Source organism: Branchiostoma lanceolatum, chromosome 16 (assembly GCF_035083965.1).
Source record: "Branchiostoma lanceolatum isolate klBraLanc5 chromosome 16, klBraLanc5.hap2, whole genome shotgun sequence".
Lineage (NCBI taxonomy): Eukaryota > Metazoa > Chordata > Leptocardii > Amphioxiformes > Branchiostomatidae > Branchiostoma > Branchiostoma lanceolatum.
Genome location: NC_089737.1, coordinates 7,919,931 through 7,934,970, shown reverse-complemented (window position 1 = coordinate 7,934,970; position 15,040 = coordinate 7,919,931). Strand labels below are relative to the sequence as shown.

Sequence of the window (15,040 nt, the reverse complement as noted above, 5' to 3'; positions counted from 1 at the left end):
TTCAGTTTGATTATTTATTTAGCCAGGAATACATTTCGCCTGGTGGCGCTTTTCAAAGATTCCTGGGGGGGTTCGATAACTTAGCCTGATAGCATAATTATGAACAAACTCTCAAGGAATAAAAACATTACCTATTAGTAAGTTTAAATCAACATTCAAAGACAATTGCACTTCTAGCCTGAATCACTAGGGAGTGTTCTTACTGTGAATAGGCTATCATGCCGCATTAAACAGTTTATAGAGCTCAGTGCAGCCCCCTAGGGTAGACAATGAGTATTGCATCTGTTTGGTCCACTGCTTATATTTACAAGTTCTCCTACATGTACATGAACATTCAAGCAGAGGTTGCTTTACGAGGAGTCAAGGTCATTAAGATTAACCTTCCTAAGTCAACAGCACTGATTATAGTACAATGTAATCTGAATTCTGCTAGGCCCTGTTTAACAATGTTTTAATGTGTAAATTTCAAGATACAATGTGCTTTTTGTTCCAATGTTCCAAAACTTCTTGGTTGATAATATTTTGTATGTGGGTCAGTGCAGTGGACTCGATGGTCAAGTTCGATTTTGAGCCTCATGATGTCCCACTTTGGTACTGCAGAAGAACTTCTGGCGTTTGTATCTTTTGGACATGCTGTGGTCTTGTTTAGATTTGAATTACTGACAGCTGTCAATCTTTAATTACAGGGAAGCCGTTGGGCGGACCGGGCACCCAGCCAACCAAGCCAGTGAGGAAGAAGTCGTCAGAGTCAATGACGTCGGACCCCGACCTCTACTACAGCGTAGAGGACCTGAGGTCAGAGGTCAGTACACAGCTTCTTCATCTCATCTCTTGATGAGAATTTTACTCGTGATAGTTCTTAGTTTAAGTTATGTATTAAAATGCAGATCTTTAGCAGCTGTATAGGGCCGGAGTACCAATCTCCAATTATCCTTTGGCTTGCAAGATTGCTTGCTATCAGGTTGTGCAAGCTCAGTCAACATAATTATAGGGTACCACTGGTTGACTGGTATCAGTAACCTCCTTGAACTATATCTTACACCAACACAGATGAAATTTGAGTTCAGTTGTATACTCTCAGTTGTTTTGCTGACAACGTACGGTACATGAATCTCAGAGGTCTCATTATTAGTGTGATTAACTTCTAAATCTGAGGTTAATAAAATATTTAGTGTAGGATTTCCCCGGTGTTCTTGTGCACTATATTACCTGATTCATTAAAAGTAAACCTTGCCAAGTAGCATTAAACATTTAGCTTTGATGAACAAAATAGTATACTTTTATGTGAGCAAAATTGATTATACCTTTCTCTAAGTCAATTTAAAGCTCCAAGTCAAACTCTACTTCCCTACTTAGTACGTAGTTCAGGCTAAAGGTTGCCAATATTTTAGTCCTTTGGGAATGCAAAAGTTAAGTTTTAGCAACAGTTCATTATTCTAAATGTATAACTTAAATGTTTTGAAAGCTGTTTATTGTTCTAATCTGTTCTTTTTGGTCTGGGTTACCCATCTCTATTTTACACTACTTTTCAGGGGTACCCTGGTTGACATCATATTCTTTCTCCTCTCTTTTCCCCTACATTCTTAATGGTTTAGTCCTAATAATAATATGGAATCCGATGCAATTTTCCTGTAGATATATCGATGACTAAACACCCTTGAAAAACGAAGATAATAAGTTTAAAATTTCCTCTGACAGTATTAACTCGTCAAGGTCAAAGTTTGATACAGCCTTCTTGACACTTTTGGGTCAAAGGTCAAGAAAAGCAGCACAGCTGAGAATTCCTAATATGGTAAATGTCAACTTCCATCACCTGTTACCATGGTAACCAAGGATCAGCCACCCATTTCTCAGAGATAATGCGGAGCAATGGGAAAATCAATAAGGCTTTAGGGACCATCCAAAAAAACAGACGTTCTGTCTATTGGATATCTGTTTCACACATTATTGACCTTTATGCACAATAGGATTCCTTTGACAGTTATAAATCTTGAACAGTAGATGATTAGTTTGTCAGAGTCAATTTGGAGACAAACATATCAAAGAATTGGAGACAGAATTTTGGTACCCGAGGAATTTTCCTTATTTAGAAAGGAACTGCATATAATTAGGCATTATGATCCTTTTCCATCAATCATAATTATTTTCTTATTCAAATAAGCTGTTTCTTATTAGAATTATATCATGAACGCAGTTCTTGTTATACATGTACATGAAACAAGGGAATATAGATTAGGAAGGAATAATCAAATTCTCAGAATTTTGTTGCAGTTTGATATGGATTTCTTGGATTAACAGTCCAAACATCTGTTGTAATATCATGTTTCCTATATTTTTAACATTATTATTTTCAATATGATGTTACACTATATTTTGATTGCAGTTAAGAATTATAATCATGGCTCTCCCCCTGCACTCACTAAAGCTTTCGGCAATAAATAATTTATGCAATTTGGTCGACGAAGGCGTCAAATCAGTACATTGGCTAGAGTACAGAAATGTGGGAATTGTAACGTATCGGATTGGTATAACTTCAGACAACTGTCATGCAAAAACTTTATCTGAAGGATGCTGCACTTTCTGGCAGTGGTGAGTGCATACCGTTTCTTCTAGTCATCTTTTTGCACTGCATTTTTAAACTAATGCTTTCTAAACTGTTGTGATCTTCTAGACAATTAAGGATAATCACGTTGCGATGTATCGACGTGTGGTTTGAAGCAATCTTTTGTCAGCTGTTTTTTGGCCAGTTTTGGTGAGTGTATACTGTTTGTTCTACAGTCTTCCTGTTGTAAGACTAGTCGAGAATGCACTGCATTTTTAAACTGATACTTGCTAAAACCGTTGTGGTCTTTATGACAATTAGGGACAATCACGTCGCAATGTATCGACATGTGGACTTGAACTATATTTTGTCAGCTGATTTTTGGCCAGTTTGAGGCCAGTTAGCAAATGACAATAATTGATGAGATTTGATGACTGAAATATAATGCAATATTTCAATTCTTCATTCTGCTCTTGAAACGAAGAAATGAATGTTGCATGTTTTTCTACTTCTTCCAATATTGCTGTTGTCTGTCAGCTTAGCCTCTTGCACATTGTTGATACACAATGATTTTACATCTATACATATTATGTTACATTTTACTGAATAGCTTGTCAGTCTACAACACATCTTGTATACTTTGTATACATATAGATGAAGGTTTACTTATACATCAGGTAAGGAACTGAAATATTCCTTTTATTGCAATTAGTTATTTTTATGCAAATAGGATTAAGTTATTGGAAAATCAGTTTTCGAATTTGAAAACGTGTCATTGAAACTTTGAGGTATATAGCGCATGACAAGTTGTATATATATAAAGTAACACAGGGTAGTATTGCAATTTTGATGATAAGTTGAGAATGATATAGTTGAAACAAAATGTAATGTTATCAAAATACCATATGAGATGTTGTACTAGCAAATTGTTGAATGGTAAGCGTCAAGGCCAATTTAAGAGGCTTCAATATACAATGTTTGTCACAATTGGAAAATATATTTGCTAAATTTAGGAAAACTCATTTTATAATAAAGTACCAAATATCACAGTATATAAACACAAAATAATTATAATGATATTATAGTTTCAGTTGACATTCAATGTGACAATGACAATCATAAATTTCAGTATAGTTCTACTTGACACTTTGTCTTCATGACATTCTAAAAATGTCAATGACCGTTATATAGCTGACAGATGTACATATAATTGTGACACAGTGATAACGGTTTGTAATAATTTCAAAACCGATGAGTCCAATATTCTGTTCTGTCCCTCTATTGGGAACAAAATTAGATGAAAATGTAACTTGATTAGTTTGGCTACTTCTTGTCACGTTTGCATTTCTATTGCTTTTATATTGATCCTTCTAACTTAAAGGTATATCGTGAGATATCTCTTCTCTACAAATTCACAGTTGAAACCAGGAAATCTTAGAAATATAAAGAATCATACACCAAAACAGATTGAAAAAAACTTCAGTGACAGTGCACCTAATATTTTTAAAGCAAAATATTTTGTTTATCCTTGTAAAATAGTAGTCTTAGTGGCAGATTTGTAGGAAAATGTGCTAGAAGTTTAAAGAAAACGCTTAACCAAATTCTGAAGTGCTAAAGTGTTGAAGTCTTTACTAGCTGATTTGCAATATCTCCATATTCAGTTGATGCGAATGAAGAATTGATTTTTTTATGTATGGAAAGGTAAAGCAGTCCCCGATTGAGATGAAGCATAATGCTTTTTTAGTATCATAGTAGTAGTGCAATTTGGCTTTGCTACGGCTTACGTTTCTTGGTTAAGCACACTGGGTCACCCATATACTTTCTCGATAAGAGCTTTGAAGCTTGAGGCATATGTCTGAATCTCCCTCATACACGGGTCGGCTAGCTTTACGTTGCTATCTGAAATGACAAGTGCAATCCTTTACAACAAGTCTAAGCTGGGGTCGACCCTAGGATCGAACTCCGGCTCACAAATCCACAGAATTTGATCCAGATGGCCAAGCAGTGGGGTTGCATTACGGCTTGTGCCACGGGGAGATGTAAAAAAAGATCTATTCTGTAGCTTAGATTCTCTATTTCAACATTCAGTACTCTTAAGTTGCTGTTTGGCATCAGATTAGTTATTATTTAAAGGAATAAAGTGATACACATCGATATAGCCTTGTCCAAGGTGCTGATTGGTTGACTGTTTTGCTATGAAGGTTTCTCAGTAAATCTGACCAATAGAATCTAATGTAACATGACTCCCAAATATTTATTGTTTGAAACTGTATCAAACTTTATCTGATTGGATAACATGAAAGCTCATACTAGTACTATATCCTTAACCACTTTTTAAATTTTGTTTACTAATTCCTTCCAAATCACAGCTTTGCTTCGAATGTACTGAACTGCAATTTTTGAAAGAGAAGTTTTCTTAACATCAATCATTTTGCTTTTATCTAAATGCTGATTTGATACAGAATGTCACATGTTATGTCCAGCAATCAACCGTTGGAGTTTCTCCAATACATATAAGAGTAGCCCTGACTTAGAGCCACTTACCTCCTTATTGCCATTAATTTTTCATGGCTCTGCTTGATGTGTCCTTGATTGTTTAGCTGACCTACTTGGCTGTTAAGTGACCCCATGTATTACTGTACTGCCATTAGAAACAATCTCTGTTGAAGGTTGAGGCTGTTTCCATCAGGCAAGGTCCAAATACAACTCTTTGTAAGGCCATGTTGATTTGATTATATGGATGACATCCTCTACGGACCCCAAAACTGATGCAAGCGTGCGAATGCAAAAAAAGTTTGGCAAAGAAAAGCTGCCTTAATTATGAAATCTACGTGGTCAGGAAGGATGAACAAAACTAAACAAACAGATTATTTTTCTTTTTTGCGATTTCAAAACTTGTTCTTTGACTTTTGAACTGATTTTGGCATTCTATGACATTAGTTTTCGTTTTCTGAAATATTTGTTTGGAACTTACATCATAGATTTTCTCAGTTTGCAGAAAAATTTTATGTAACGGGAAAAAAAATGTTTTGTTTCTGGTTACCCGACTGACCCTAGCAAAAACCTGCCAACCCTAGTGTATAAAATTTTCGATCTGAACAATGAAAATTCAAAACAGAATCCAACAATTCTTGCATACTTTCTTGCAGACTCCCTGGGTTTCACACTCTATCAGCAAATCATGGCTTTGACTATTCGATGTAGGCATGTAAAGTAAGCAAGTTTGTATTTTGAAAATACCAATGTCATGATGCTTTTCAGTTTTGCAATGTTAAACTGTTTATTTTGTTGGATTACTGTGGCCCAAATCAAACCAAAAGAAAGTGAATCCCTACCTTTTTGTATGTATACCACCCATGATTTTTTCAGTATCGTAACTGGAAACACAACACTCAACTGCGCAGAGCTTATTTCAAAGCCATTTAGAAACATTTCTTCTGCTAACTCATGTAATTAGAGTTGATGGATGTTTGATGGTTATAATGGTATCGACGACTGTTGTCAAATGGGATTTGACCTATTAAAGGCATTTTTGTCTAGGGGTGTACAAGCCTTCCTCAGTAGTTGAAGGTCGTGAGTTCAAATCCCGGCCAATGTGGTAAGCCAGGTTTGCATGCTACTCGAAAAGGGTTCTGTTTAAATTGGGATGTTAAGTCTGAGGTCCTTTATTTCAAAATAGCCACACCTCAAGTAAAACAAACTAAAGCCAAGATTTTCCAAGTTATAGGGCTTTACAACTTTTAGAAAGTTCTTGTTATTACCTTTGCCAAAAAGGTTAATGTCTTTGGTTCCATTTGTTTGTGCGTGCGTGTGTGTGTGTGCGTGTGTGTGTGTGTGTGTGTGTGTGTGTGCGTGTGTGTGTGTGTGTGTGTGTGTGTGTGTGTGTGTGTGTGTGTGTGTGCAAAGCATTGCTCAAAGAGCTGGGGATGGATCCTTATGATATTGGGCAAGTGGTTAGGAATCTATAAAACAAAGGTCAAGCTCTAAAATGGGCCTCCAAGTGGCTATCTGTAGTACTGCAGCCAAACTTCTGGTTTTTATATCTCATGTTCTGGACATTGTTTGGTCATGGTTTTTTGGGGCAGAGAGTATACGTGGTGTAGGTTGCTGCCCCCAAGCAGCTTTTTTTCAATTGCATGCCATTGGGCCAATTTTGTATCTAAATATTAGGGCCTTGAAATTACTTCATCATTTCTCCTTTTACAAATTAGTGTTGTCAGGTGATATTTTTACACTTAAAATGTCTTCCATTGGAAAGTTGGAATACTAAGACAATAATGTTACATGACTGTACATATATATTATAATCCAAACCATTTTACAGTCAGATAAATTTTTAATCAGAAGCTGTTAAGCAGACATTGGCTTTATGGATCATATCATGTAAATCATAACATATTAGTTCTCCCCCAGTAGATCTATATTCAACTGTCATTTGTAGGTATTACACCTGTCATAACTGACCTTCTAGAAGTTGATTGATTGGTTAGGTATTGTATCAGTCCTGCACATGACACTTGTACATGAATTACTGATATGTCACAACATGTATGATAAGGTTAAGATAGGCCATATCAATTTGATTTCTTGGTTCTTAAATTTCAAATTTTAGAATATTTATTTATACGTGTAATATTATGTCTATTAACATTAAAAACAGTGATGGTCTGAGACTTGATTATGACAGGAAAGTTTGTTCCTCAGTACAGTAGCCTTGATGCTATACTGCAATGACTGCAGACCATTGTTTGTGGAAGAAACCAGTCTGGTTGACTGCTTCTTTATAATGTTTTCATCCTGAATTTTACTCAAATGACTGAGAACCAAGGAAATGAATGAGAGTTGCCCAAAGTGTGAAGTTAGTCCACCTTTGCTAACAGAGAGAAGAAAAAATCAAATTTGTGTGTTAATTTTTTACTTTTAAAACAGTTATGATTTAGTGATACATGTACTGTCAGCATTATTCATGATTGCCTTGAATGTGCAAAAATTAATGTAAATTCATGAAATCACTATTCTTTTCTAAACATGATATCATTGCTGTTATGTGAAACATTCATTTATTTATTCATTACATGTACATTGTATATAACAGTACTATGCTTCCATCTAAACCAGCTAAAGTGTTATAATAGCTAGTGATTCCATGGTGTTGCCCCCCTCCCCATAATGCATGATTACACATTCTGTACTTTCATCTGTTTCTGTTTTTCCTTGTCTTCTCATAGCCTCCACCCGGAGAGCCAGTATCCAATAGAATTAGGCCGATGGTAAGTCATCTTATGTCTTACAAAATTGATTTCAATAATACAAAAAAGCAATACAGCCAAACCTGTCAATAGTGACCACTCAGCTGAAGAAAATAGTCAAAATACAGATGGCAACTATAAACAGGATTCTCAATGCTTGGGTCAATGGGAAAAATATCTAAAGGACCACCAAAAATTGGCTACAATGGCCAGGTGATCCTTATGAGGTGGTCACTTGTACAGGTTTGAGTCTGTATAACATTTTGTTTAAAGTTGCTAATCTTCACTTTGTTAGCATGCATGTTCAAGGTTTTATCACTAGTTTAGATACTGCTAATTTGTTTGAATTGTAAAAATTTTGTAAAATCATAATTCTAAATATTACACACAATCATCATATCTAGTGGCATTTACAAATGAGCACCATAGTATCATTCTGTAACAATTTGAATTATATATCTGCATTCGGCTTTCAATTCTTTTTAGCCTAGAAAGTTTAAAAGATTAAAAAGAATAGAACTGTATTTTAAAGCCTGGCTCTTTTTTATGACCGAAGTTTGTATCTTTCCCAAAAGGATCATTTAATCCCAACAGATTTAACTGTCCATCAGCTTTCCAATGGTCTGTGCCAAACTAAGCATTTTGCAGTGCCCCTTGGAGAAAGAAGGACAGAGGGCACTAAGCACTGATGATAGTTTAATAGCCTTGCCAATTCCTTTTCCCTGTTTCTGAAACATTCTCAAATCTAGCCACAGCTCAACATGAAAATTGAGGGCTCAGGGAGGAAAACTACACTTCATGTATATTTGACTTCCGAATAGCAGGCAAGCAACTGCATATGATTTTGGAAACGGTCAAATGCTGAGTCCTAAATTTACCATTGAGATAACTCTGTTGTGGAGTAGTAACACAAGGGAGAGTACATTCGTGGAGTAATGAAATCGAGGTGGAAAGGTCACCATGAAAATAAAACCACTGCAAAAATCTTCAAGGTTTACAGTAGCTCAATGTGGCCCCTGTCTTTCATAGCATATTTCACATTTAGCACTTTTGGGTCGAGAAAGGCCAGAGGGCATTCAGCTTAAATGAACGTTAATGGTTGTATTGTCGGATTGATATCTGAGTGTAAGCCAAAGAGAGTTCTTTGGTTGAAGTATAGGCCCTTTGGAACCACTACTTACATGTACTGACGATAGATTTTGCAGACAAGCTGTCTATATGTAAAAAGATTGCCTTGCAAGAGTCTTAAATGCCTTGAGGCCTTGAAGTTGAAGGCAATTACCACTTGATAGCAAATTCTGATTGTTTTTGTCTGCAAGCTATTAGTAATAAGATCTTATAATCTAAGATATGGTGTAACAACAGCTAGTGCAGTGATTGATAACAAACTGTATGCACATTGTGCTGTTAGAAATCAGTGCATTCATGCTGAACCTAACCAAGCTTCAATCTGTACAAAATGGTGGTATGTACATGACACATTATGTTTCAGCCAAAATGCCTTAATCAAATCAAACCATCTCTTTCATCCCTTGTCATGCGGGCACTTGGCTGTTAGAAATTAACATAGATCGTTACGAAAAGTAAGAAGGGTTATAGTCAAGATATGACATTGGGAAAAGGTTAAGATAAAGGTGTAGCTATATATATTTTTACTTTTTGAGGCTGTAAGGGTAGTTGGTTGTTATCCACTGTGTCTATAGCTATAAGGCACGGAATCTTGGAAGGCGGAGCCCATCCCTCTCCATTCAGTGCCTTTTACCTCCCCAACCAAAGTCAGGTACCCATTTTTAGTCAGGTACCCATTTTTATACCTGGGTAGAGTGAACAGAGTCGTGTTAAGTGCCTAATTTCCCAAGGGGACAACATTGGTGTGATGTCATGGGATTTGAACCAAGGACCTCTGAGGTCTGGGTCACACCCTAAACGTTACACAAGCTACTAACATTGTACATTTTAACGAAAATCTTTAATTTTTGCATTCACAGCTCGGGCAGGGCAAACACGAAGCAGGTGCCTTGTTTTTCAAAGATGGCTACCGCAGGATAGATTACGTCCTGGCCTTCCCTGTTCCCAGGAGGAAGCACCCGGTCAAGGTCGAGCACAAGCCGGAGGACGACTCGTCCGCGTTCCACCCCGAGGGCGAGGACCAGAAGGTCCGCAGGAGGCGGGAGTTCGAGAAAAATCTGATCGAAGCCGGCCTTGATCTGGAGAGAGATGACGAGGTGTGTTACTTAAGTGCTAATTATAAGTGAAAATATCTTCAAAATTACACATTATCTACTTGGAAAAGAATGATGTTTTTTTGGAATTAAAGGGATAGTGTCACCTTATGAATATATTTCTGTGTCTTATTTCATTTTACTATTATATACTGACAATGTCATCTTGATATGAATTGATAGTCTTGTTTTCTTCACAGTCATAATGAGTATTTAACTGTCAATTGAAAGAAGTCTTCTATAAGGCAAATGTAGAAAATGTTATTCCTTCACATCAGCCTCACAAAATCTTTAGGCTTTCCAACATTGAGAAGAGTCCCCAGGTCAGTTAACCCATTGTTTTATAATACTCTTTTTCAGCAGAAGACATGTTGATTGTTTTTGCCATATGATATTGCAGTCATACAATGTTTCTGGATCATATCAACTGTTCCTTGTAGATGCAGTACAGATATATAACACTGCCAATGTTTAAGAACTTATTTGCAGAACAACATCCAATGGCTTGAGTCTTGTATGGGAAATGTTGTAACCTAGTTGCCAGACTTTGTAGGCACCAGTCTAAGTGTGTCAGTCTACCCTTAATTATGTGTATGTTGTTATAATGATTCAATCTGGGAAGTCTGGCAACCAGGTTAGGGAATGTTTCTAACCAGGAGCTTGTTTGCAACTTGTGCCGGCAGGGTGCTAGGACGAAAAAGTGTGTGACTGCCTTGCTAAGTCAGCTGCACGGGAGTCAGATCGCTTCCAGGGAGCCGGTAGGCCTGGCATGCTTGCTCCCATATCGTACGGAAACCTAGGCCTTATAGTCCAAACTCGTGTCATATATGCTTGCTTTCTTGCGTCCATTATTGTACGAACCCTTCGTCCAAACTTGTCCGGTCCCTGGCACCACTCACATCAAGCTTGTTGCGTGTATGCTTGCTGCTTACAAATGCACTTCCTGAAAATTGCTGCACATATTCATAATGTTACATGTGGCTCAGCTGCTTGCTGTTTTATTTGCAAGTCCCAAAGGCATTAGGAGTTGCAATGTTTTTGTTTTGCTCGTGTTTCTTCTCAGTATTTCAATCTTGAATATCAAGATCTCAAAAAAGCTGAAAATTTTAAGCAATGAAGTTCCAAAGAGTTTGAAAATGAAGTGATTGCTGGTTTGATTTTAGAATGGTTCATGATTTTGTAAGACTTTTCTGATTAATGAAAACTGTGCATCATTCTGCAAGCAATTTTGGATGTGCTATGCCAAGACACAAGAAAGAAAAGTGCATTCATTCCACTTTATTCGATGGAAAATTGCATAATGTAAAAAGTCATCTGGTGGCACAAAAAGACCATGCATGATTTTGATACAGTGTATACAATTAACCGTTTGCTAAAAGCTATTGGTACTTGAATTCACCAACAGATTTGCTATCCGACCTCAAAAACCCAAAGTTTTGGCTATACTTTATCTGGAGAGATCTTATAATAGCTGCTCCCTCTTTCTTGGTTGTGTAGTACTGCACCACTGTTGTCTGCACCCACCGCACTATTGGTAGACTGTTGTTTCATCCTGGCACCCACTGCTATCTGTTTCTTTCAGCACTGACTTACTTTGTACTGTTGTATTGTGTCTCACTGGTGTATTGTGACTTATTCTAACTTGTATTGTGACATACATGTACTGTTGTATTGTGAGTAACAGACACTGATGTGGTAAAAACATTATACAAAGTGTGATTATTACTAAACAATTTTGATGTTATCCTTTACCAGAGTGGAGAATTAATCCTTCAATATGTAAAAATCTGGGTGTTTGAGAAGTCATGCAATACTGAAAAAATGAATTTTACTTAAACATGTACACAATTGTAGGTCACAATCAATTTTGTTCATGTTTTAGTAAAATTCTTGTTTTCAGTATCACATGTCAATCACACAGGTTTTTACATATTGAAGGCTTAATGCTCCACTCTGGTAAAGGATAACATCAAATTTGTTAAGTAATAATCACACTTAACATAATGTTTTTCAAAATCAGCGCCTGTTATGTTGTCTGCGTTTTCAAAGTTTGTAGAGGGTCACGCTGGAATTGCAGAGATCAGTTTCAATACCTTTATTCCAAAAATACCCAGGGGTGGATACTGGTCTCAGCCTAATGTTCTAAATTTGGGTTCCACTTGTGAGTCAGTAATCCTCGTAAACCTTAAACATGTTAAGGGTGGCATTTGATGGATTGCTGACATTGTATTAATATGCAACCAATTCTTATCCTGAAATTGTTGGTCAGAAATGTCTTCTTATCGACAAGATGCTAGGCAAAACTTAACGATGCCAGCATGTTATGTGATAACAAAGGGATAATTATCACAATTATACAACTGCCTGCTTACCCTAAAAAAATATTGAATATGAGTCAATGTCGTCCAATGACACTTTTTTTCTTGAGGTTATCTAATATTGTTAATATCGATAAGGCGTCTCTTCACTGTTAACTTAATTTGTGTTCTTGTCTATCATTCACCTTGCATTTACAGGTAAAGATGTTTGTGTTTTTAATCTTAAGTTTGTTTATTCACGTCGAGAAGCTCAAAATGGCCTGTGTTCATATTTTACTGTAGCAGTAACTGTTTTTTTCTTTGATAGTTCATTGTTTATAATAATGTGTATGGCTTCTGTTTTTGTATAATCTCTACTATTTTATTATTATTCCAAATTTTCATGACTGACAGCAGTGCTCAAGCTACTAAATGTTTTTAAATTGTTGTCCTTAGACTATTACATTTCAAAGATCACTCTTGTTCTGCTACAGTAACTATAGTATTACAGTCATAAATGTGAAGGTCAGCAAAAAGACACATAATGTCCAGATAGTTGTTTACATTTACATTTACACAATAAAACAAACAAAAATAGATGACAAAATAAAAAGAAACAGCTGAGCACATTTTTCATGATTAATTGTTAACAATGCTATCTGCCTAGCTACATTCTGGAAGACTTGAAATATTTGGCAGATTTACTAAAGGTTATTTTTTGCAGACAAAGGACCATGGGATGTGCTTTGTGCGGCTCCACGCGCCCTGGAAGGTTCTGTCTCAGTACGCAGAGATCTTGAAAATCAAGATGCCAACGAAAAAGGTGAAATAGTGAATGTCATTTGCCTCTTATCTTGTTTACCCAAAGTAGGCCCTTAGCTTCTGGTTCCAAGTCAGTCGCTTGGGAGACCCATCATTATACACTATTTGACGTGAATTTTTTGAATCAGAAATATCTTGAATCAATAAATTAATTTTCCGCTTACGGTAGATCTATGAGCTCAAAGAGAGGACTGGCATCAAAGCGAAGGCGTACGCCCTGTGGAGGAAGACAATCAAACCGCTCCAGCCTTCTCCCCAAGCCAAGCAGGTCGACAAGGAGCCTTATAAACACATCTCCTACACCTTCAGCAGGGATAAGGAGCACATGTAAGACACTCTCACTTTCAAAACCACTTTCACTGCCACACATATTGTATGCGGAATGCAAAGTTTAACATTCAAACATTTTATATAACCTCAGGTGGCATGTTGTTTTCTAGACTAAGTCATTAAATGGTGGTAAGTTTTACATGCATTTGATATAATTTGTTTAGGCCACAATGATTTGATTTCTTGGTTCTTGGATGTCAGAAATATACAAAACTATAGTGGCACGAAAGCATGAGGTACAATCATGCACGTGTAAACCTTGTTCCTACATTGTTTACACATTACAGCTTTCAAATTGTGTTATAAGCGTGGTACTATTTATAATGTACTAAGATGAAATAAAAATAAGTTGATACAGAACAAAAACCTTTTACGTTCCTCACCTTAAATTTGTAAAGTGTTACTTGTTTCTGTATTTTACTAACTTGTACCAATTCTGTTTTTAATCGTCATAGCTGAATGTGTTTTGCTTTCAATGCTTAGCTGCAGGCTTTTCTGTCTATTTGCATCCTACACAATGCCTGTAATTTTTATGTAAATTCTGTCATTTTTTTGCTCGGATTAATGCTTCTTGGGGCTCAAAATACAGATTACAATGAAATATCTAACATTATTTTATAAGGACTGGAAGAAAAGATTTGAAAAAAATAGTCAAAATCCTTTCATCATCAGATGGTGCATAATACAGAGGATATCTCCATTTCAGTGGCCCTTGGGCCACACAACTTTGTGCCATCACTACTTACAGCATTGGTAGTGGGGTGTGAGTTCAACCACCAATGCCATACTCTTTCCCAAATGCTGAATGCTAGGAAGAGAAATCAGTATGTACCATTTTTCAAGTTTTTGATTTGACTTGAGCACAATTTTTTTGGGAAACTCACAACCTACTGAATGCAAGGCAAACAGTCTACTCACTTGGCCATTGCACCAATTTAAAAGTGCCAGAAGCATGTAATTTGAAGTGCTGAAAAAGGTATTTCGAGCCCTGCTTTTGCATATCATATAAATGCCAACTGCTTTGTTTCTCCACCTCTGCTCTATGCCTACACTTGTTCTCCAGGTTCCTCATTGAAAATAGAGACACTTTCTTCCTCCCATCGACTAGAAGTCTCATTGTAAGCACATACTGCACCCATCATGCACTGCATGTCAGGTCAAAGGTAACACTGCATGCTCCTCATTGGTAGAGAGAAGTATAGAGTAGCCAATGAATAAGTGATAAAAAGATGCTTAAATTTGTCACCATGCCCATTTTCATTTCAAAACATGAACAAATTTTGTAACATCAAGACTTCTAAAGTTTATTTTCACAGTATGTATGAATTTGAAGTTAGATTTTGACTCTGGTTATGAATGGGGGTGTAGATTTTGTAAATTTTGTTTTTGAACATTGGATTCTTATGATTGACTCTCTACCAAACAGGAAGATGTTTTGTTATCTATTGTTTGATGTGAATAGGGATGTCATAGGACAGAAGGTCATAAAATTTGACGAATTAGATAAATTCAGATTTTACAATATACATCTTTTTACCCTATCAAGAAAAAAGATCATGTCCCCTACTTGCATTTTGT

General features: G+C 36.4%; 1 protein-coding gene across 10 annotated transcripts in view; it reads left to right on the top strand.

Moving 5' to 3' along the window:
- The window catches only part of LOC136421385 (anoctamin-1-like), a 77,592-nt gene that overhangs the window by 42,438 nt on the left and 20,114 nt on the right, over positions 1 to 15,040 (top strand). For 4 of the 10 annotated variants that reach the window (XM_066408643.1, XM_066408647.1, XM_066408644.1 and 1 more), the window contains 7 exons: positions 687 to 802; positions 7,771 to 7,812; positions 9,780 to 10,016; positions 10,697 to 10,771; positions 13,035 to 13,133; positions 13,302 to 13,459; positions 14,526 to 14,580. In XM_066408643.1, coding sequence (XP_066264740.1) covers positions 687 to 802; positions 7,771 to 7,812; positions 9,780 to 10,016; positions 10,697 to 10,771; positions 13,035 to 13,133; positions 13,302 to 13,459; positions 14,526 to 14,580 — 782 coding nt within the window. Of the gene's footprint in view, positions 1 to 686; positions 803 to 2,487; positions 2,590 to 7,770; positions 7,813 to 9,779; positions 10,017 to 10,696; positions 10,772 to 13,034; positions 13,134 to 13,301; positions 13,460 to 14,525; positions 14,581 to 15,040 lie in introns of those variants that run through there. The other 6 variants (XM_066408651.1, XM_066408645.1, XM_066408650.1 and 3 more) reach the window with 4 other exon arrangements.